The sequence below is a fragment of the Caenorhabditis remanei genome, chromosome II (genome assembly GCF_010183535.1).
Source record: "Caenorhabditis remanei strain PX506 chromosome II, whole genome shotgun sequence".
NCBI classification, from domain to species: domain Eukaryota; kingdom Metazoa; phylum Nematoda; class Chromadorea; order Rhabditida; family Rhabditidae; genus Caenorhabditis; species Caenorhabditis remanei.
In genome coordinates this window covers 14,144,660-14,166,722 of record NC_071329.1, presented here as the reverse complement: position 1 = coordinate 14,166,722, position 22,063 = coordinate 14,144,660, and the positions used below count along the sequence as shown (strand labels likewise).

The 22,063-nt window shown below is 37.7% G+C and overlaps 5 protein-coding genes across 5 annotated transcripts; 2 read left to right on the top strand and 3 right to left on the bottom strand.

Moving 5' to 3' along the window:
- Positions 1–138: 138 nt before the first annotated feature.
- On the bottom strand, positions 139–1,692 carry GCK72_006849 (uncharacterized protein; the record flags this gene model as incomplete). Its single annotated transcript, XM_053725839.1, has 7 exons — positions 139–264; positions 311–462; positions 506–653; positions 704–1,088; positions 1,134–1,261; positions 1,309–1,560; positions 1,615–1,692. 7 exons carry the CDS (start codon positions 1,690–1,692, stop codon positions 139–141), a joined length of 1,269 nt encoding a protein of 422 aa, XP_053590033.1.
- Positions 1,693–1,906: 214 nt separating this feature from the next.
- On the bottom strand, positions 1,907–3,498 carry GCK72_006848 (uncharacterized protein; the record flags this gene model as incomplete). Its single annotated transcript, XM_053725838.1, has 7 exons — positions 1,907–2,029; positions 2,077–2,228; positions 2,278–2,425; positions 2,478–2,856; positions 2,899–3,020; positions 3,066–3,347; positions 3,397–3,498. The coding sequence occupies 7 exons, from the start codon at positions 3,496–3,498 to the stop codon at positions 1,907–1,909; spliced, it is 1,308 nt and encodes a 435-aa protein (XP_053590032.1).
- Positions 3,499–5,732: 2,234 nt separating this feature from the next.
- On the top strand, positions 5,733–8,766 carry GCK72_006847 (uncharacterized protein; the record flags this gene model as incomplete). Its single annotated transcript, XM_053725837.1, has 12 exons — positions 5,733–5,972; positions 6,044–6,196; positions 6,315–6,506; positions 6,550–6,764; positions 6,809–6,957; positions 7,000–7,146; positions 7,198–7,421; positions 7,465–7,627; positions 8,043–8,140; positions 8,185–8,299; positions 8,342–8,517; positions 8,560–8,766. The coding sequence occupies 12 exons, from the start codon at positions 5,733–5,735 to the stop codon at positions 8,764–8,766; spliced, it is 2,079 nt and encodes a 692-aa protein (XP_053590031.1).
- Positions 8,767–9,120: 354 nt separating this feature from the next.
- GCK72_006846 (uncharacterized protein) lies at positions 9,121–12,538 on the bottom strand (the record flags this gene model as incomplete). The annotated part of the gene is made up of 14 exons (XM_053725836.1): positions 9,121–9,327; positions 9,372–9,464; positions 9,511–9,711; positions 9,754–9,929; positions 9,972–10,086; positions 10,131–10,228; positions 10,644–10,806; positions 10,850–11,073; positions 11,125–11,271; positions 11,314–11,462; positions 11,507–11,721; positions 11,765–11,956; positions 12,075–12,227; positions 12,299–12,538. The coding sequence occupies 14 exons, from the start codon at positions 12,536–12,538 to the stop codon at positions 9,121–9,123; spliced, it is 2,373 nt and encodes a 790-aa protein (XP_053590030.1).
- Positions 12,539–20,789: 8,251 nt separating this feature from the next.
- GCK72_006845 (uncharacterized protein) lies at positions 20,790–21,158 on the top strand (the record flags this gene model as incomplete). Its single annotated transcript, XM_053725835.1, has 1 exon — positions 20,790–21,158. One exon carries the CDS (start codon positions 20,790–20,792, stop codon positions 21,156–21,158), a length of 369 nt encoding a protein of 122 aa, XP_053590029.1.
- Between the last annotated feature and the right edge of the window lie 905 nt (positions 21,159–22,063).

Here is a 22,063-nt window from a genome sequence, read left to right as displayed (position 1 = left end):
AGACAATAAAGGGTGCGGAGAGAGAGAGAGAGAGAACAATGAATCTGTACCGATTTTTTTTGGATTCGAACAATGAAATGATGTGAGATATTGAGATTTAACGGATAGTTGTGACACATATTATCGATACAATTGTATTCAATTATGAAGTGAAATGGATTTTTCAAGAAGTTCGCCCATTATAGATTTGTCCAAATCTTGCACATTCCCTGGCAGAACAGCTTGAAGATCGCCAATCGATATGATTTCAACGAGGCATTTCTTCTGAAAATTATGATTTTTTTCAAATAAATTAAATGCAATTGTTCACCTTGAGTGTTTCCAAATTGTATCGAGTAGACAATTCTAACTTCTTCTTCAACGTTTTCTTTGATTCCTTGAGTAGAAACTGCTCACATTTGCGAATGACCATTGGAGTGTCAAGCATGTCAGCTACCAGAAGAAGTCCTTCGCAGGTGTATTCTAAAAAACAATGTAATTTTTATCAAGACAAAGCTAGAATTACCATCAATCGGTTGTTCTCCATAAAGAACTTCGAGGTAATTCTGGAAATCATCTGCGTCGATTCCAGTCAATTTGATTTCAGATTTCTTCGAATCGTTGAAATTTCCCAAAAATAATGCTTTGAAATATGGAGAATGAGCGGCGAGGTACTGAAATATTGAAATAATTGAAACATGTTTCGAAAATTATTGAGACCGACCAATTTTAGAGCGTAAAATTTCTGTTCGTTGACAACTAGCACAACATCAGAAAATTCTTTCATTGTCGCATCGAAATTTCTCAAATTATCTTTATAAATTCCAGTTGTTTTCTCGATTTTCACGTGAATTTCAGCAGTCAGTTTGTCATCCACAAGATAGTCTTTTTCCAATACCGCCCATTCGATAAATTTCGGCCATCTCGAAGTGTTACACCTTTTTCCGATGTTAGCAAATGCCGAATTGCCTTCTCGTACTTTTTCGATTCGATTCGATACTAATACATTTCTATGCTTAACTTCGATCGTCCATTTTCCAGTGTCCGTCGATTGTAAGCAGTGCATATGGAATGTTAGATAGTCTTTTTCTCGGCGCACAAACATACTCCTGAAATAACAAGTATGAAAAAGCTATACTTACTCGGTATCATACCACTCAATTCCAAAATGCTCGTCAACTTCTGAACATAAATTCTGATTTTCCTTCAGTTTTGACACGTTTTTGAAAATATGTTTCAACACAAAGTATTTTCCAGTCGTTGACATGATTTCCCGTGGAATCTGTAAACTGCAATTAACGAGCAGGAACAAGAACAGATCAGGTTAACCATTTCTTGTGAAGAATCACTGGACGACGTCGCTTTCACTGGAGCTTCACTGTCAAGAGAATTCGATGAGATTGAAGTAGCTTCATCGATTTTATCGGACTTCAGTTGCAGTTGAATCGATTCCAGTTTCTCATCTGTCAACCGAAGTTTTTCGACGATTTCCGTCATAGATTTTTCGATATTTTTCTGTTTTTCCAGCACTTCTTGGCACGCATTGTAAACGCGTCCGATTGTAGAATCGGATGGATCGATCTGAAAAAGAAAAAATATTTTTATTAAATCTTTTCGGAATTGTAATTGACAAACCTCGGCATTCTGATCATTCTCTGCTTCAATTCTTTGACGTTTTGGTGGCGGCGGGTGTTTATTGTTTCTTTTGGTCATTTTACTGGAATTTTTGTTGTTTTAAAGCACATTTCGAGGTCAAAATATATTATGAAAGATGATAACAAAACAGATTCTGACAATCAATTTTAAGAAAAACAATAAATGAGCTTTATATAGTATCAAAAAGCGGTATTTATAACGATGAAACGAAAACAGCGAAAAGGGAAACAAAAGTGAAAAAGAAAACATTGGTAAAAAAGATTACAACAAATTATTGAATAGAGAGGGCAATTTCCAAAAACTCCGTCGTAATTGATGGATGCAAATCACGAATATCTCCTGGGAGAACTGATTTGATGTCAGCAACCGATTTGATCTCCTTGCGGCATTGTTTCTGGAAAGAGAAGTTGTATTATAATGGATTTAGAAAGGAAAAGATACATTCAATGCTTCCAGGTGGTATTTCATGGACATTTGCAACTTTTTCTTCAATGTTTTCTTTGATTCCTTGAGTAGAAACTGCTCGCATTTGAGAATGACCATTGAAGTATCATACATATCAGCCACCATGAGGATTCCGTCAACAGTGAATTCTGAAAAATGATATAGTTTTAAAACAGAGATGTCAAAATGAAAAGTTACCATCAATTGCACTTTCTCCATAAAGCACTTCGAGGTAATTCTGGAAATCATCTGCGTCGATTCCAGTCAATTTGATCTCCGATTTCTTCGAATCGTTGAAATTTCCCAAAAACAAGGCCTTGAAATAGGGCGAGTGAGCAGCCAAATACTGAAAAATTGTAGAAAAATAGAAACATGTTCTGAAAAATGTTGAAACTGACTAATTTTAAGACGTAGAATTTCTCTTCGTTGACAACAAGTACAACATCTGAAAATTCTTCCATTGTCTTGTCGAAATTTCTCAGATTATCTTTGTAAATTCCAGTTGTTTTCTTGATTTTCACGTGAATTTCAGCAGTCAGTTTATCATCTACAAGGAAGTCTTTTTCCAGAACATCCCATTTGATAAACTCTGGATATCCCCACGAGCGAGATTCTTTGTCAAATATTCTTATGCTTTCCATCACTTTGTTTTCCATTCGATCCGAAACTAGTACATGTTTTCGCTGAGTTTCGATTGTCCAATTAGCAGTGTCCATCGATTTCAGACAGTTCAAATAAAACTGAAGATGTTCTTTCGTTCGGCGCACATACATTCTCCTGAAGTTACTGAGTTCTAATAAATATATTTTCTACAAATACCATTCAATCCCATAGTGCTCTTCCGCTTCTGACAACCGATATTCATTTTCCTTCATATTCGAGACATTCTTGAAGACATGTTTTAGCACGAAGCATTTTCCAGAAGTCGGTATGGTAACGCTCTGAAAACAAAGAAATTGTCAGGATCATATCTTTTGCATGATAACCTCATTTTCAGATTCTGAATCTGTTTCATCTTCATCATCGGTTTCCTTCGGAACTCCTGCTTTCACGCTTTTTGGTTTCAAGTCGTCCCGAATCAATTGAAGTTCGCTTTCAAGGGAACAGAGCTTTTCAACAATTTCCGTGTTCGATTTTTTGATATTTTTCTGGTCTTCCAGAACCTCTTTGAGCATATTTTCATGGATTTGTTCGAAATTTCTCTGCTTTTCCAAGAGGTTCTCAAACATTTTCTCCACGACTTCGTTGCGAGAATCATCTTGCTTTTCCTGTAATAAAAATATCTTGAATATGTAATTTTGAATACATCAAATATACCGTTTTGTTCTCAGCGGTTTCTAGTGTCGCTTCTTGCTCTTCCGACACCAAATTGTCTTTTTCGTTGTTCATCGGAGCCACGTTATCGTTTTCTTCAGACATCTGAAACTCGAAACAGTCAGTGAGATCTATGGATTTATCAAATAACAATTGTGCGTCACGTGAATTTACAGTCGTTTGTGTAAAAAAAATAAGTAAGGAAACTGAAAAAATGTCAAAAATAAAAAAAATAAAAATTTGCAATCGGGATTACGGTACGCAGTTGTAGTGCTTGTATTTACACCCCGAGGGGGCATGAGGGTGTTATGTAGAACACGCGTACATCCCAATAATAAATTAATAGACGCGATTTTCGTTTTATTTTATAGTTGAATTTTCACGCGAAAATTTATAAAATATAAAATCATTTTCCCTGAATGAAAAAACACGGGCAGATAGAGCAGCGGTTAAAGCAGTTAAACGCAAAATAAACCACGCTGGTTCAATTCCTTCCAAATTTTTGTCCAATTTTTTTCTTAGCACTCTGGAAGCAGTGATTACTTTAAAACAGGGAAACCCTGGAGCTTGCTTTAGCCCCGCCCATAGGCTTCAAACCCTGGAAGCAATGTTTACTTTAAAACAGGGAAACCCTGGAGCTTGCTTTAGCCCCGCCCATAGGCTTCAAACCCTGGAAGCAGTGATTACTTTAAAACAGGGAAACCCTGGAGCTTGCTTTAACCCGTCAATTTTTTTTCCGAATTTCTAAGAAACCTAAGCCTAAGAGAAAGCTGAGGTAACAAAACAAGTGCCGTGAAGTCAATCACTCTCGGCCGTTCTTTAGCATTCTCCTTCTAAAAGTGGTGAGTAAAAGTAACGAGCATAATTTTGTTAACGTGATGCAATAAATGCCTAAAAATCAGTCTACGAGAAAAATCACGCAGAAAATCTGGGATTTTGGAAAATCAAAATGACGTGAAGTTATAATAACCAAAAAATTGTAACTTAAATGTGACCGTTTGGAGAAATGGTTATCGTGGATGGATTAGAATCGAAAGGTTCTTGGTTCGATTCCGGCTGAATGCAATCGTCTTTTGTATTCGAGCTAGGAGTCTGCCAGTCCACCCTCATGCCCCTGCCCTAGGAAATTGATACACCCCCATGCCCCCTCGGGTACGGATACGGGCGCGTACGCAGTTGTGCACAATGCGTTCTAATTGACGCGCAAGTTTTTCCACATCATTTTTGTATTCTTCGTTTCGAATTATTCAAATTTTGAGTTTGATGCTTTAAATTTGTATTTTTAAGTTAAAATGTATAAAATATGGAACAATAAAATCTTCTCTTTTTATAAATTGTATTTTTAATCTTAAATTCGTTCAACTTATGACGCCAATGAGAAAAAACATTTCCAGATCGAGGAATACGGACATGTCTTCCAATCAACCGGTTGATGTCTTCGATTTTCAACAAAAGTGGGTTTTTCGGACTCTAACGTAAATATCCGACACTATTTGGCAAGTTGCAAACGCGCCCCTCTGAACCTCTCGTGTACTCCACGCGGGAAAGACCGAAACGCGGCAATTTAAAAAGAGAACTGCGAAACTAAATGAAAAAATGCGATTGAAAGTGCCAAAAGCAAATATATTTGAAAATTTTAATATACTTTTTATACATTTTAATAATTATGCATTTTTCAGAATAAGAGAAAGAGGAATATCAGTGGAAGCTGTGGACTGAATCGAGCAAACGGAAAAAATAGTTTATTTTTATTTAATAAAGTTTATAAATTTAATAATAAAGAAAAAATAAAAACGTTTTAAGTATATTTGTTATATCTACTTAATTCCATGGTGTTGGCTCTTAGCGGCAGAGAATGGAAGTTTGTGAAAAGAGCAATCCACCGCGAACTGAAGACAGAGTGTCAAGCGATTTCTGGAAAAAAAATAGACTGAACCACGGGAGAAAAGAAATGTACGGAAAAATGCAGAGTGAAACTTATCTGAAAAAAAGAAGGTGAAGCTATCCAGAACAAGAAGCACGGACCCACGAGAAGAAGCACGAAATCTGAAAAAAAATTGTTCAGTAAAGTCCATCGGCCTAAATTTTAGAGGGAGGTTCCCATGGCAGGCCTGGGAACGTGCGAGATAGTGATTAGAATGAGGAGAACTAGAGAAAATCCAAAAAAAGTATGGGAAAGTGATCGGGTTCCCATGGGATGTAGAAAAAAAGGGTATAAAAGCATCGAATTCAGTCAGTACTAGTTTTTCGAGCTCATTATGAGTGTTTCGACAGTGACATTTCCGTGTTTCTACGAAAGCTGTAACTACAGTGGGATCCCGACAGCGGTTCGAAAGCATATGAAGAGTTTTCACAAAAGCGGCCAAAAAGAAATAGATGAATTCAATGGATCAGTTCAAGCAACTAAAGCGATGAAAAAAGGATCAGACGTCTACAAGTGTGAGCAGTGTCACAAGGTTCTGACATCTCTTGGGTCGATTCAGAACCATATCCGTCGAGAGCATACGATGACAAGAACTGACGAAGCGCTCGATCCAGCGTTGATCTCGATTCTTGAATCTCAGGAACCTGAAAAGAAGGTAGAATCAGTAGTTCCCACAGAGTTTTTGGAATAGCACATTTAGAGGCAATCTATTTTTGAGATTTTCAGAAATATAGAGTGTGCACCACTGAGATTCAGCCGATTGCGATAATTGAGGATTTACCGGAAACAAAACCAATCTCTAATCAAAAAATTCTGTGTCCTCATATCGATTGTTTATCTGAGATGGATGCTGTCTTTGTATCGTCTAGATTAAACCTGGTGAAACATTTTCACGATGAACACAGAACTCCTCATGAAGTGGAAGACAAAGAGTTCAACAGTGTGTCAGAATTTGAGGTATAATCTTATTAGGGAGGCCCATCAAAGTTATTTTTAGGAATGGCTATCAAAGAAACAAGAAGAAACGGGAACTACACTGGTGACTCAGACCGCTCGTGACGAAGGTTCCAGAAATACGAGTTACATGATTTGTAAGCATGAAGGAACATACGTCCGTAGTGGAACAAAAAAGTATGGTCATGATACAAAAAAGCAGACTGGTGATGCTCTGTGCACTGCGTATTTGAGAGTAAGATATAGCGAAGCAATCTGGAACAAATCTTGAATTTTAGGTTGTAAAAATAGGAGAAAAAGTTTCTTGCCAGGGATGTTTCTATCATTTCGGACATGATATCAGTGTTGCAAACCTTTCCCTTACATCAAATCAAAAAGAGAAAGTTGTGAATTATGTGAAACAAGGTCTTCACAACAAAGCAATTGTGAAATTAGTGAAGAAAGAAACGGATGAGCACTCCAGATTACATTTTCTAAGTTCAGATGACATTCGGTGAGAGAAGCATGGGCTGAAATTACATTCCAATAATTTTTTAGAAATCTTAAAAATCAGTTTGATTTGAATGAAGAGCAACTAGACAAAGATGATCTCAGAAGTGTTGAAAAAAGAGTTGCAATGAAGAATCTGGATGATGGCATTCGATATTATTCTGCGCCTGATCACGAAGGGAACAATTTCGTGCTTGGTAAAATCAATTTATTGGAGATAATTTAGATCGAAATTTCAGTGATTATCACTCCAAAACATCTAGAGAGTATTACAAAATTTTCACACAAGGTGGTTGTGCTCGATGACACTTTCAATGTCACTATGTATAACTTAAAGTTGACTACACTCACAGTTATTGATAATTCTGATCGAAGTGAGCCTGCAGGTATCGATAAAACAACATTCAGACTTCATATTTCTTAATTAATTTTACCAGGATTCCTATTATCTAGTTCCACAACTTCAAAAGAGGTATCGATTCTGTTCAATTGCCTGAAAGATTTATTTCCTGAATTCCGACCGTCGTTTTTTATGACGGATGAGGCTTCGTGCTTTTGGAATGGATATAGTGCAGTTTTTGATAATTCTGGTACTAGAAAAGTGATCTGCCGTTGGCACGTATATCGTTCATGGAAAAAGAAAGCGACGCAGCTATTGAAGGTGACTATGAGAAATCTAATTTTGTCCTTACGATATAATTCAGGGGGATCTACTCAGTGAAACTATGCAGTCGTTAAATGAGGTTTTAAGAGAGCCACGACAAGAAAAGGTTATGCATAGATTGCTCTCGATGCTAACTCGTTTAGATCTAGCGAAGGAGAAAGGAGCTGATGAGTTTTCTGCATATTTCAGAACATATTACTATGGTGAGGAAAAGAAATGGGACGCATACAATTGAGGTTTCAGAAAGAATCGATGAGTGGGCGGCGTCAACTAGAGCAAATATTTCATGTCACAGTAGTATGTATGCGGAGGCGTGGCACAGTGTCCTCAAAGTAATAAAAAATTGAAAGAAAAGATCGGGCAGTTCAGAAGTTTCAGAAAGAAATCATTGTCACAAAAAGAAGCATCCGCTGTGATCTTCTTATTTCACACCTACTGGCCGCTTCTGAATGGGTTATTAAACTGAAAAACCAGCAGGTTAGATTATACCTTACGGCGGATCACTTATAAAAAATTTAAAAATTTAGAAACAACGGAAACTGTACTCGGCGTGTCCACGAAAAGGCCAAAACAGGAGCACTTGCCGACTTTTCAGAGATACACAAGGCAATTATCTAGTAGATCAAAGAAGTGAAGATACTTATATAGTCACTAAAATTTCTGATATGAAGGAGTACACAGTTCGAGACTATAAGGAATGCATTTGTGATATCAAAGTCAGTTTTTTATACTTTTTTTGATCGATTACAATTTTTTAAAGGAAAACACTCACTGCGACTACTGTGGTGCGTGTGGATATCGATTCGACTGTGATTGCCTGTTCTCACGTGCCGGTGTTGCCTGCAAGCACATCCATGGAGTTCTGAAGTTTGCAGGTTTAGTAAAATAGGAATTAAAAGATTATATGATTACTTTAGCCAGCCAACAAGCCAATTGTGAGCTTCTTGACGACCATGCCAATTTGTCTCCACGTCCTTCTACGTCCTCTCGTTATCCTTCTGCAAATTTGAATAGTTTTGTTCTTGATTTAACCAGAAAAGAGAAAGATGAGCACGACGATAGAATTACGAAGAGAATGGATCGATTGAGCACAGTGAGAACAGCTTTTTAGCTAATTATTCAAATAAATATTCAGATGTGGAGCGCTGTCTACGCGGATCTTCGAAAGCAAACGAAAGATGGGGGGGAATGTTTCGAAAAATTGTTGGAAAAAACTGAAAATGCACTACTCTCAATTATGCCGGAAACAAGTGAAACAGGATTAGTTGTTCGTTCAGATGCCGGAAGTTCATATAAGACCGCACGCGAGATTATGCACGTTTCTTCTGCATTGAAGGTATGAAGCAAAAAATAGTTCATCATATATCATTATACTGCAACAGAAACGAACTCTCGCACCAAGAAAAGTTCTCACGGCATCAAAAAACTCTAACGTAAATATCCGACACTATTTGGCAAGTTGCAAACGCGCCCCTCTGAACCTCTCGTGTACTCCACGAGGATTAAACATTTTCACATCGTTTTTCTGCGCGTTGCCGATTATTTTTCTTTATTTTTGAAAAAAAAAACGTTTATTTGTAGAAATCCGTGAAAAATAAAACAAAAATGATAGGAGAATTTGATTTTTAAAATAATTTTTAAACTTGCGTGAGTAAAATGTAATTTTACTGCTAGAAAACTGGTTTAAAAAAATAAATTATTCCGAGTTTTCGTCGGAATCCATAACTTTTAAATAGTTATCAGGGTAAAGTTCGAAGTAGGAATCGTCAGAGCATGCGCATTTTTTGTTGTTGAGTGTGCATGAAAAGTGAGCGGGCTGTTTACATTTGTTGCATCTTTTCCATTCCGTGGTAGTACTCTCAAATTCCATTTCATCTGCATCGTGAGGGATTTCAGGATCTCGCTGAAATAAAAGATAAGCGCTTGCTATTCTGTTTTTTCCTGTACCTCTCCACAAATTATGCATCTTTCCAAGAATCGTTTAGGAATGAGAGAGGTTTTTGATGCCGTGAGAACTTTTCTTGGTGCGAGAGTTCGTTTCTGTTGCAGTATAATGATATATGATGAACTATTTTTTGCTTCATACCTTCAATGCAGAAGAAACGTGCATAATCTCGCGTGCGGTCTTATATGAACTTCCGGCATCTGAACGAACAACTAATCCTGTTTCACTTGTTTCCGGCATAATTGAGAGTAGTGCATTTTCAGTTTTTTCCAACAATTTTTCGAAACATTCCCCCCCATCTTTCGTTTGCTTTCGAAGATCCGCGTAGACAGCGCTCCACATCTGAATATTTATTTGAATAATTAGCTAAAAAGCTGTTCTCACTGTGCTCAATCGATCCATTCTCTTCGTAATTCTATCGTCGTGCTCATCTTTCTCTTTTCTGGTTAAATCAAGAACAAAACTATTCAAATTTGCAGAAGGATAACGAGAGGACGTAGAAGGACGTGGAGACAAATTGGCATGGTCGTCAAGAAGCTCACAATTGGCTTGTTGGCTGGCTAAAGTAATCATATAATCTTTTAATTCCTATTTTACTAAACCTGCAAACTTCAGAACTCCATGGATGTGCTTGCAGGCAACACCGGCACGTGAGAACAGGCAATCACAGTCGAATCGATATCCACACGCACCACAGTAGTCGCAGTGAGTGTTTTCCTTTAAAAAATTGTAATCGATCAAAAAAAGTATAAAAAACTGACTTTGATATCACAAATGCATTCCTTATAGTCTCGAACTGTGTACTCCTTCATATCAGAAATTTTAGTGACTATATAAGTATCTTCACTTCTTTGATCTACTAGATAATTGCCTTGTGTATCTCTGAAAAGTCGGCAAGTGCTCCTGTTTTGGCCTTTTCGTGGACACGCCGAGTACAGTTTCCGTTGTTTCTAAATTTTTAAATTTTTTATAAGTGATCCGCCGTAAGGTATAATCTAACCTGCTGGTTTTTCAGTTTAATAACCCATTCAGAAGCGGCCAGTAGGTGTGAAATAAGAAGATCACAGCGGATGCTTCTTTTTGTGACAATGATTTCTTTCTGAAACTTCTGAACTGCCCGATCTTTTCTTTCAATTTTTTATTACTTTGAGGACACTGTGCCACGCCTCCGCATACATACTACTGTGACATGAAATATTTGCTCTAGTTGACGCCGCCCACTCATCGATTCTTTCTGAAACCTCAATTGTATGCGTCCCATTTCTTTTCCTCACCATAGTAATATGTTCTGAAATATGCAGAAAACTCATCAGCTCCTTTCTCCTTCGCTAGATCTAAACGAGTTAGCATCGAGAGCAATCTATGCATAACCTTTTCTTGTCGTGGCTCTCTTAAAACCTCATTTAACGACTGCATAGTTTCACTGAGTAGATCCCCCTGAATTATATCGTAAGGACAAAATTAGATTTCTCATAGTCACCTTCAATAGCTGCGTCGCTTTCTTTTTCCATGAACGATATACGTGCCAACGGCAGATCACTTTTCTAGTACCAGAATTATCAAAAACTGCACTATATCCATTCCAAAAGCACGAAGCCTCATCCGTCATAAAAAACGACGGTCGGAATTCAGGAAATAAATCTTTCAGGCAATTGAACAGAATCGATACCTCTTTTGAAGTTGTGGAACTAGATAATAGGAATCCTGGTAAAATTAATTAAGAAATATGAAGTCTGAATGTTGTTTTATCGATACCTGCAGGCTCACTTCGATCAGAATTATCAATAACTGTGAGTGTAGTCAACTTTAAGTTATACATAGTGACATTGAAAGTGTCATCGAGCACAACCACCTTGTGTGAAAATTTTGTAATACTCTCTAGATGTTTTGGAGTGATAATCACTGAAATTTCGATCTAAATTATCTCCAATAAATTGATTTTACCAAGCACGAAATTGTTCCCTTCGTGATCAGGCGCAGAATAATATCGAATGCCATCATCCAGATTCTTCATTGCAACTCTTTTTTCAACACTTCTGAGATCATCTTTGTCTAGTTGCTCTTCATTCAAATCAAACTGATTTTTAAGATTTCTAAAAAATTATTGGAATGTAATTTCAGCCCATGCTTCTCTCACCGAATGTCATCTGAACTTAGAAAATGTAATCTGGAGTGCTCATCCGTTTCTTTCTTCACTAATTTCACAATTGCTTTGTTGTGAAGACCTTGTTTCACATAATTCACAACTTTCTCTTTTTGATTTGATGTAAGGGAAAGGTTTGCAACACTGATATCATGTCCGAAATGATAGAAACATCCCTGGCAAGAAACTTTTTCTCCTATTTTTACAACCTAAAATTCAAGATTTGTTCCAGATTGCTTCGCTATATCTTACTCTCAAATACGCAGTGCACAGAGCATCACCAGTCTGCTTTTTTGTATCATGACCATACTTTTTTGTTCCACTACGGACGTATGTTCCTTCATGCTTACAAATCATGTAACTCGTATTTCTGGAACCTTCGTCACGAGCGGTCTGAGTCACCAGTGTAGTTCCCGTTTCTTCTTGTTTCTTTGATAGCCATTCCTAAAAATAACTTTGATGGGCCTCCCTAATAAGATTATACCTCAAATTCTGACACACTGTTGAACTCTTTGTCTTCCACTTCATGAGGAGTTCTGTGTTCATCGTGAAAATGTTTCACCAGGTTTAATCTAGACGATACAAAGACAGCATCCATCTCAGATAAACAATCGATATGAGGACACAGAATTTTTTGATTAGAGATTGGTTTTGTTTCCGGTAAATCCTCAATTATCGCAATCGGCTGAATCTCAGTGGTGCACACTCTATATTTCTGAAAATCTCAAAAATAGATTGCCTCTAAATGTGCTATTCCAAAAACTCTGTGGGAACTACTGATTCTACCTTCTTTTCAGGTTCCTGAGATTCAAGAATCGAGATCAACGCTGGATCGAGCGCTTCGTCAGTTCTTGTCATCGTATGCTCTCGACGGATATGGTTCTGAATCGACCCAAGAGATGTCAGAACCTTGTGACACTGCTCACACTTGTAGACGTCTGATCCTTTTTTCATCGCTTTAGTTGCTTGAACTGATCCATTGAATTCATCTATTTCTTTTTGGCCGCTTTTGTGAAAACTCTTCATATGCTTTCGAACCGCTGTCGGGATCCCACTGTAGTTACAGCTTTCGTAGAAACACGGAAATGTCACTGTCGAAACACTCATAATGAGCTCGAAAAACTAGTACTGACTGAATTCGATGCTTTTATACCCTTTTTTTCTACATCCCATGGGAACCCGATCACTTTCCCATACTTTTTTTGGATTTTCTCTAGTTCTCCTCATTCTAATCACTATCTCGCACGTTCCCAGGCCTGCCATGGGAACCTCCCTCTAAAATTTAGGCCGATGGACTTTACTGAACAATTTTTTTTCAGATTTCGTGCTTCTTCTCGTGGGTCCGTGCTTCTTGTTCTGGATAGCTTCACCTTCTTTTTTTCAGATAAGTTTCACTCTGCATTTTTCCGTACATTTCTTTTCTCCCGTGGTTCAGTCTATTTTTTTTCCAGAAATCGCTTGACACTCTGTCTTCAGTTCGCGGTGGATTGCTCTTTTCACAAACTTCCATTCTCTGCCGCTAAGAGCCAACACCATGGAATTAAGTAGATATAACAAATATACTTAAAACGTTTTTATTTTTTCTTTATTATTAAATTTATAAACTTTATTAAATAAAAATAAACTATTTTTTCCGTTTGCTCGATTCAGTCCACAGCTTCCACTGATATTCCTCTTTCTCTTATTCTGAAAAATGCATAATTATTAAAATGTATAAAAAGTATATTAAAATTTTCAAATATATTTGCTTTTGGCACTTTCAATCGCATTTTTTCATTTAGTTTCGCAGTTCTCTTTTTAAATTGCCGCGTTTCGGTCTTTCCCGCGTGGAGTACACGAGAGGTTCAGAGGGGCGCGTTTGCAACTTGCCAAATAGTGTCGGATATTTACGTTAGAGTCATCAAAAACCTCTCTCATTCCTAAACGATTCTTGGAAAGATGCATAATTTGTGGAGAGGTACAGGAAAAAACAGAATAGCAAGCGCTTATCTTTTATTTCAGCGAGATCCTGAAATCCCTCACGATGCAGATGAAATGGAATTTGAGAGTACTACCACGGAATGGAAAAGATGCAACAAATGTAAACAGCCCGCTCACTTTTCATGCACACTCAACAACAAAAAATGCGCATGCTCTGACGATTCCTACTTCGAACTTTACCCTGATAACTATTTAAAAGTTATGGATTCCGACGAAAACTCGGAATAATTTATTTTTTTAAACCAGTTTTCTAGCAGTAAAATTACATTTTACTCACGCAAGTTTAAAAATTATTTTAAAAATCAAATTCTCCTATCATTTTTGTTTTATTTTTCACGGATTTCTACAAATAAACGTTTTTTTTTCAAAAATAAAGAAAAATAATCGGCAACGCGCAGAAAAACGATGTGAAAATGTTTAATCCTCGTGGAGTACACGAGAGGTTCAGAGGGGCGCGTTTGCAACTTGCCAAATAGTGTCGGATATTTACGTTAGAGTGTTTTTCGGTTTTTCTACTAACTTTTCTATGCTTTTCTTTTTCTTTTCAGTCCAATTTTCTACGAAATTCAGCCTTCAATTGAACTATTTGCTGAGGAAAGTTACCAGAAAAAGTGAGTTCCTGTACTAAAAAGAAGCCTGAAAATCACTTTTTTCCAGTGATAATATTCCCTCGTCTTCAAACTGCCCAGTTGTTCGATATATTGACCCAAGAATGATCCATAAATGCAATGTCTGTCATAAAACATTCAAAGAATTCAAAGGTAAAAAATGTATTTCGCATTACTTCGAAACTTGACCCATTTGTCATTATTCGCATTCATGTTCAGTTTTTCAAAACTTTAAAACAATTTTCAGGTCTAAAGCAACACGCAGTAGTTCACACAAGAGATCGACCATTCAAATGTAACATTTGTTTGAAACATTTTCGATTTAAGTCGAATTTGTTCGAACATCAATCGATACACACTGACGTGACACCATATCAATGTTCGTATTGTGGGAAGGCGTGCCGGCTGAAAGGGAATCTCAAAAAGCATCTTCGTGTGCATGTAACATCCAAAGAAGAATTGGAAGCTGCCTATAAACCGTTTTCCTCCAAAAAATCAACGAAAAAATATAAAGTAGAGCAGAGAAGATATTGGGCAGAGGATTGTCCCACGATTTTCCAAGAAAACGAACAAAAAGAAGAGGAATTTACAGATTTCACTGATTTGTAAGTTGAAAGTGATTCATTCTGAAATGATTAATGATTTTTAGAAACCGAGAACTTGAAAAATCGATAGAGCGAGCTGAAACTTCAGAGAACTGCTCCCCTTCTTTCAAGAGAAGTATTGAAATGGAAAATAACTATATTGAGAGTTCAATAATTCATAATCCGGCGGTCATAACTTGGTCCGATCTTATGGAAATTGCAAAATTTATATTTTTCGAAGAGTGAGTTTTAGTTTTCATAAGCGACAGCGTTCTATTATCTCGGCACAGTTGTTACAACTGCGCTCCACCGAAATGCCCTTGAAAAACGACTATTTTTCTCTGCGGCTCTCAATTTCGAACACAATTTTCTTCGGTTCGGTAGAGCGGGGGTGTACACGGCGAGAGACGCCTCGAATCGCGAGGGAGCGCGATTGCAAAACTCTCTCACCAGAGAGGGCGCAGAGAAAAAAACGAAAACTGAATTTAGTACTGAAAATGAAGATTTTTGCTTTTTTTCATGGTTTTTTTTTCTTAATGCGAATTTAAAGTATGCAATAAATATTCTAGACGTGAAGACGAGTCAATGGAATATGAATACATCAGTTTTAATCAATTATAGAAAAAGTTATCGGCCTGGAAAAAATTAACACTGAAAAATGAAAATTTAGCTACTTTTTAAAAAATATTTCGAGAAAGGGAAGAGAACAGAAAGCGATAGTTGCAAGCTGAAGAGACAAGAATTCAACGAATATTTTGAGACCAGAACAGAGCGAAACAATGCAGTTTAAAAAGAGTTAATACAATTTGAATTTGGCAAGTACAGTATCCGCAAATGTCGTTTCGCATTAAAACGTGGGTTTCAGGCTAGAATTCTTGAATATTGGGGGGTTTTTGATGTGAAATATTGTAATTTGATATTTTTATGGTGGTTTTATTCACATTTTCCACTGTTTTGGTTATCCTTCTTCTTCTGAATCTGGATTTGGTGATCAATTTTTGAATTTTCAGAAGAACAAGGGTAATCAATACGCGTGAGCCATCTTTGACTGTTATTTTTGAAAAACACGGTGAGTAGTTGACCAGAATAAGGTGTATGTTCGAAGTTAGAAAAGAAAGTTAGAAATTTTAAGAGATGGCCCCACGAACTAAACGCCAAAAGGCAACCATTAACTCTCATGCTCAACGAAAAAGTGCAGAAAAACCCCAAAAACGGAAAGATGACAACACTTTCGAAAGAAGAATCTTGGAATTAGAGACGCAGTTAGCTCTTCAAATCGAACAATGTGATCGCATCAGAATGGAATATGAAGATCTGGAAAATGATAACGAGCAATTGTTGATGAAATATGCTGATCTCGTAAAAAATGCAGAAATCACCAAATCTTTGTTGGAAAATGAAAAGAATTCACATGAAGAAACAATAAGGAAGATGGCATTATTGGAAGCAGAGATGGGAAAAGTTGATAAGAAGCAGAATGAAAGAGATAATGACCAAAAAACTGAAATAGATGCGTTGAAGACAAAAGTAACAGAGTTATCCTTAAAAACTCCAACTCGAGGAAAATATAGAAAACCTTACCAGTTGCTGACAATGGAAACAAAAAAAGTACGATTCGAACGAGTGAGAGAGTTCATCCAGGAACTTGTTGGATCCGAAAACGTCGACCTTTTTACATCTGAATTCGTCCGATTTACATGTAAAAGCAAGAATTTCTCTGTCACAACTGCACTTTCTCCTTGGGATTCATTTTATGCTTCTGTGAAATTCGGACTTTCTGATAGAGTGATGAGTGAATTAAAGAGATTCTGCAAGGAAAAAATTTCCGTTGATTTATTTGCTCCAAAAGATCAAATTGATGCAGTGAAAAAACAATGTTCTCCTACTCAATACTACGATATCTCGACTGAAAAAATCGTTCATGTGACTCGCCTTGGAAGACAAACCGAATCTATAGAAGAAATTGTTGTGCATAAAGATCCATTAGGTCATCTGGCTTCTAGATTAGAGCGATTGGCTGCAAACAATCAATTGGTATTTGATGAAGGAACACGAGATGACATTGTTGTTGCATTTGCCGGAGATAAAGGAGGAACCAAGACAAAAATTGGACTGATGATTGAGAACATTCGGCACCCCAATAATCCACACTCCATGATTTTATTGGGTTATTATACAGGGAACGATGATCACGATAGTCTGAAGAAAAAGTTCTCAACTCTTTTCGATAAACTGAATAAAATGACATCTGTCGAATACATTGAGAACGGAGCTCTCACCAAAAGAAATATCAGATGGAAAATTGTGGGGGACTGCAAATTTATCAGTTCTATAGGCCACCACAAAGGTCAAGCCTCATCTGATCCTTGTTTTACTTGCAATCTGAAATGGGTGAAGAATGGAAAGAATAAGGACACCATTGGATCGTTTCCTTTTGAATTCTCAGGAGAACCAAGAAGTCTGAAAAAGCTAATAGATGATGGCTTAGATCCACTGCTCCTTATGGAACCATCTTTGGCAGCACCTCCCGGATTACATGTGATTTTAGGGATACTTCAGGTATATACAGTAAATGCATCATTTCTATAGTCAACAAAATTTTAGGTTTACGTGATCGATTACCTCACTGCACAATGTAACCAAGAAGACTACAATTATGATTCCTTACCAATGTATCTGTCCCAGCAACGGGAATACCTCAAAAACTTGGAAAAGGAAGAAGAGGATGTCATTGAGAGAGTAGACAGTTTGAAGTCTTCGGAATATTTAGCAAATTCCGTCAAGCTTGCCTACCAAAGACTTGAGAATACTGTACGTGGAAGGAGACGGAAAGCAGATGTCTGTCAATCCGAGAACTGCATTATTAATCTCATTGCAAAGGATTTAAAGGAGCAAGAGGAGTTTCAGTGCCGATCTTGTAGTCTCCGTTTCCATTATTGTTGTGGAGGAGTTTACACGCCTGATGATTCTTATCAAGCAGAAGATGGAAACTTCATTTGCGCCGAATGCTCTCCCACTCAACATGGTCCAAAATCTCTCATTTCAATGCAAGAATATAACGAGGAAAGATGTAGACTGATTGAAATTGCTCTTCAGAATGATTGTGATCTACTGAAGCATGTCGAAAAAGAACGGAACACTCTTCAAAACACAATGACTCGCCCAGTTGGAGATTTGAAGAGACAATTCGAGCAAGTCTTGAGTGACATCAAGTGTGACGGAAGGGTATGGTACCAGTCCTTAACTGGAAACCAGGCGCGGATCATTCTGACTAGGGAATGGTCAGGACTGACTTTGGAGTTCAGCAACGAGACCTAGCAGAATCGATAGAGAATCGAATTCTAATGGGAAATCAGTTTTCAAAAACTGCTGACGACCCTCCAGAATCCAGATATCCTTGTCTGAAAATCTGGGTCAAATCCGAAGTTAATACATGTGCTTCGCGCATGTTTTTCCCAAAATTCACCCCAAATATGATGGCACCTGATGACCCATATTTTCCAACTGTCGGTGGTTGAGGGGTTAACGAGTCGGTGCGGTGGGATACGCTATGCTGGTTCGACTCTCCCCCTCGCCAATTTTTTTTTGTTTTTTTTAAATTCTTTTTTTTTCAAGTTTTCAAGCAATTCTTTTTCAAATTTGAGCCAATTTTTTTTATATCTAGACCATGAAGAGCTATTTGCACCGCGAATCAAATGTTTTCGAGTATAATTTCGAAAAGGGCGCCAAGAAAACAGTATAAATAGCATGAAATTCATCATTTTTTTCTATTTTTATTCATTTTTCCTTTGTTAACTGTTATTCCGATGACGTTTGATGTTGGACACGTCATTTACCTTCTGCTCCAGAAGTTCAACGTCTCCATTCCTGATGATCCGAAGATTTCAAGACAGGAAACAAAAATTGCCGTTCATTTCGCTTCTGTAATTGAACAATCAATTGATGGTTATGTTGACGTTGAAGAACAAGATCAGCTCATTGTCGAAGAGGATGGAGATTGGGACATCGAGGAGTTTAAGGTAATTAATTGATGATTAATTCCCAATGACCATACCCCGTTCAGGCCTTCGACGATGTTCTTCCTTCACTTTCGGACATCAAGTTTGGAGAAAAGTTCGTTACCCGAGATGAGATCCAGGAAGCAGTGGACTACTATCGTCAGCCTGGACGAGGATGTCGGCCACTCTCTGTGATGACGTCACGTTTTCGGTGGATTCTCAATGAGACTCATTTGAAAAAACTGCGACAGTTCGAGAAACAGAAGCAGGATTTCAAAGACACGCGAACAAATCTTCTGAAGTTTTTGAGTTGCCGAATGTATGAAGTTGTCAAGGAAAAGCTGGAAAACGGTAACTTTAGATATCTTTAAAACAAAATCAAAACGTTTGTTTTCAGGCGTGACTCTTCATGACAGAGATTTGATGATGATTGCTCGCGATCTGAACCAGAAGGAAACAAAAATTGAAGAGTTTTCTGCAAGCCAATCGTGGATCTCTCGATGGAAAAGAAGCCATCGCATTGTGAGTCGACGCATAACGAAGTTTATTACTCGAAAGTGTTTCTTGAACAAGGATGCAATCGATAAATCTGCAGAAGAGTTAGTTAACAACTTCATTGGAAGTCCCACATACTTTTCCTTTCCAGTTTCGTAGAAGTATCCCGTCGTGAAATGTCGTCGTTCCTCCCATCCCAGATTTTTAACGCCGATCAAACTGGGATTGTGAAGGAGCTTCACGGCGCTCGATCATTGTCATTTCTCGGAGTTAAGGATGTGGAGAGAATCGTGCAAGCCAAGTCTTCGCTGACACATTCATTCACATTGCTACCGATGTTGTTTCAAGATGGAACATTAGGAGAGAAGGCATACATGGTTATGGCGGAACCTTCCGGTGAATTCCCAGCATCTCGTCCCATTCCGGATTGTCCGAATCTTGTTGTGAGAGCTGGAAAAACTCACATAATGACAAAGGAGTCTATGAAAGATTGGCTACGAACTTGTGTGTTCATTCCATCGAACCCCAAGAAGATGTTCATGCTCATTGACAGCTGGAGCAGCTTTAAAGATCACACAGCTATCAAAAGCTGTGTTCCACGAGGATTCGACGTGACAATAAGAAACATTCCACCACATACGACTGGGATCATTCAACCATTGGATGCTCATTGGAATGGACCATTCAAGGTAACTTTTTGGGTCAAAACTTCATCTACATTATCACTTTCAGAATCTGCTCAAAAAGTTCACCACCTATATTCTCAACTTCCGCCCAGACTTCCTGATCGCAAAGAGAAACAACGAAATATTGATGACATCTCTTCTGTATCATCAAATGTCGGCCGAGTATTTCAAACCGTTCTTGCGATACTCGTGGAAGAAGACAGGGTATGTCGATAGTTGTGATGACTTCGAGACCCCTGCCGCGTTTTGCTATGGAGATGGAGTCGGACTTCAGAATTGCTTCAAACGAGGATGCACCGAGCTCTCCTGTCTCCACTGTGCACGCTGTAAATGTTATGTTTGTTTCGATCACTGCCTCGTTCTGGAGCATCACCTGTGTAAAAACAAGTAGCTTCGCGTTTTTTTTTGCCAATGCAATAAAATTTTTTATATCTTTTACCAAACTAGTTCATCCGTCCTGGTCTAGATATAAAAAAAATTGGCTCAAATTTGAAAAAGAATTGCTTGAAAACTTGAAAAAAAAAGAATTTAATAAAAACAAAAAAAAATTGGCGAGGGGGAGAGTCGAACCAGCATAGCGTATCCCACCGCACCGACTCGTTAACCCCTCAACCACCGACAGTTGGAAAATATGGGTCATCAGGTGCCATCATATTTGGGGTGAATTTTGGGAAAAACATGCGCGAAGCACATGTATTAACTTCGGATTTGACCCAGATTTTCAGACAAGGATATCTGGATTCTGGAGGGTCGTCAGCAGTTTTTGAAAACTGATTTCCCATTAGAATTCGATTCTCTATCGATTCTGCTAGGTCTCGTTGCTGAACTCCAAAGTCAGTCCTGACCATTCCCTAGTGAGACCACAAAATATTGAATCGATTCTTTTGATTTTCCCTGATTCTGCAGAAAAGGAATTGCTCAGAAAAATGATGAATATCCTATGTTTTCTAATGAGTAATGCTGATAATTCGGTTAAAACTGATGAGGAAATCGATAAAATTGAATTGGCAATTCAAGAACTTGTTGACACAATTCGATTGCTTCATCCAAACGCTGGAATTCTCCCCAAGCTTCACATTCTTGTTGCTCACTTGATCGATTTCATGAGAACGCACAAAACTTGGGGGAGGATCACGGAACAGAGCATTGAGCATCTTCATGGAATCTTCAACAAGATGGAGAGAAGGTTTATTGCTGTTCGAGATCCAATTCTCCGTGCTAATTTAATTATTCGACAAATGACTTATCTTAACTTGATTCACGATATCGGAGACTCCTGGAGAGCAGCTGACTAAAACTCAGCTTTATTTTTTGTTTTTCACTCTAAAAATATAAATTGTTTTTTTTATAATATCAATTCAACCTATTTTGCAAAAATTTTACAGAGTTTTCCATTCACCTTCTGCTAATTTCAGATAAGAGGGCATTTTTAATTCTTCAAATTTAATTTACATAACCTTCAAAATTTGAATTTCGCGCCAATATCGAGAATTGCGCAAGCTATCTAGAATTGCGTCTTAAGCGGACAGAACTGTGCACTTTCGTCGCGCCTCTCACCGTGGTGTAGGAAGCGTGCCGTGCTAATAATACAAACTATTAGTACGGTACGCTTCTTACAACCGCGCTCTACCGAAAACGAAGAAAATTTTGTTCGAAATTGAGAGACGCAGAGAAAAAGAGTCGTTTTTCAAGGGCATTTCGGTGGAGCGCAATTGTAAGAACTGTGCCGAGCTAATAATACAAATTTCTATATTTTCAGTTACAATTGCCCAGTGTGTCATATACGACTTATGTCAAGAGCTATCTGCATCGATCACTTTAATATGGACCGCCCTAGCAACACCGATCCATTCAATTTCTTCTGTACAAAGTGCTTCCGTCGATTCGATAATGAAAAAAGTTATAAAAAGCACTTGGAATATCATGATTATGTGTTAGATTTCATTAAATCTACAGGTTTTTCTGTTTAACTTTTTTCTCCATTTTTTTGTACTCGCAATTTACTCGCATTTTGTTATTTTCTTGTTGCCAGTTGTTAATATAATGTCTCATCGTTACGAAGCTGGTCGTAATTCTGCGGAAATTTTCAGAATTTCAAAAATTTCCGTGATGATAAAGGAATTTGTGCGGGATCGAAAGGAATTGCTCCAAAACCAACGAGAACGGTGTCAAAACGTCACAGCTGAGCCAAAATTTGCAG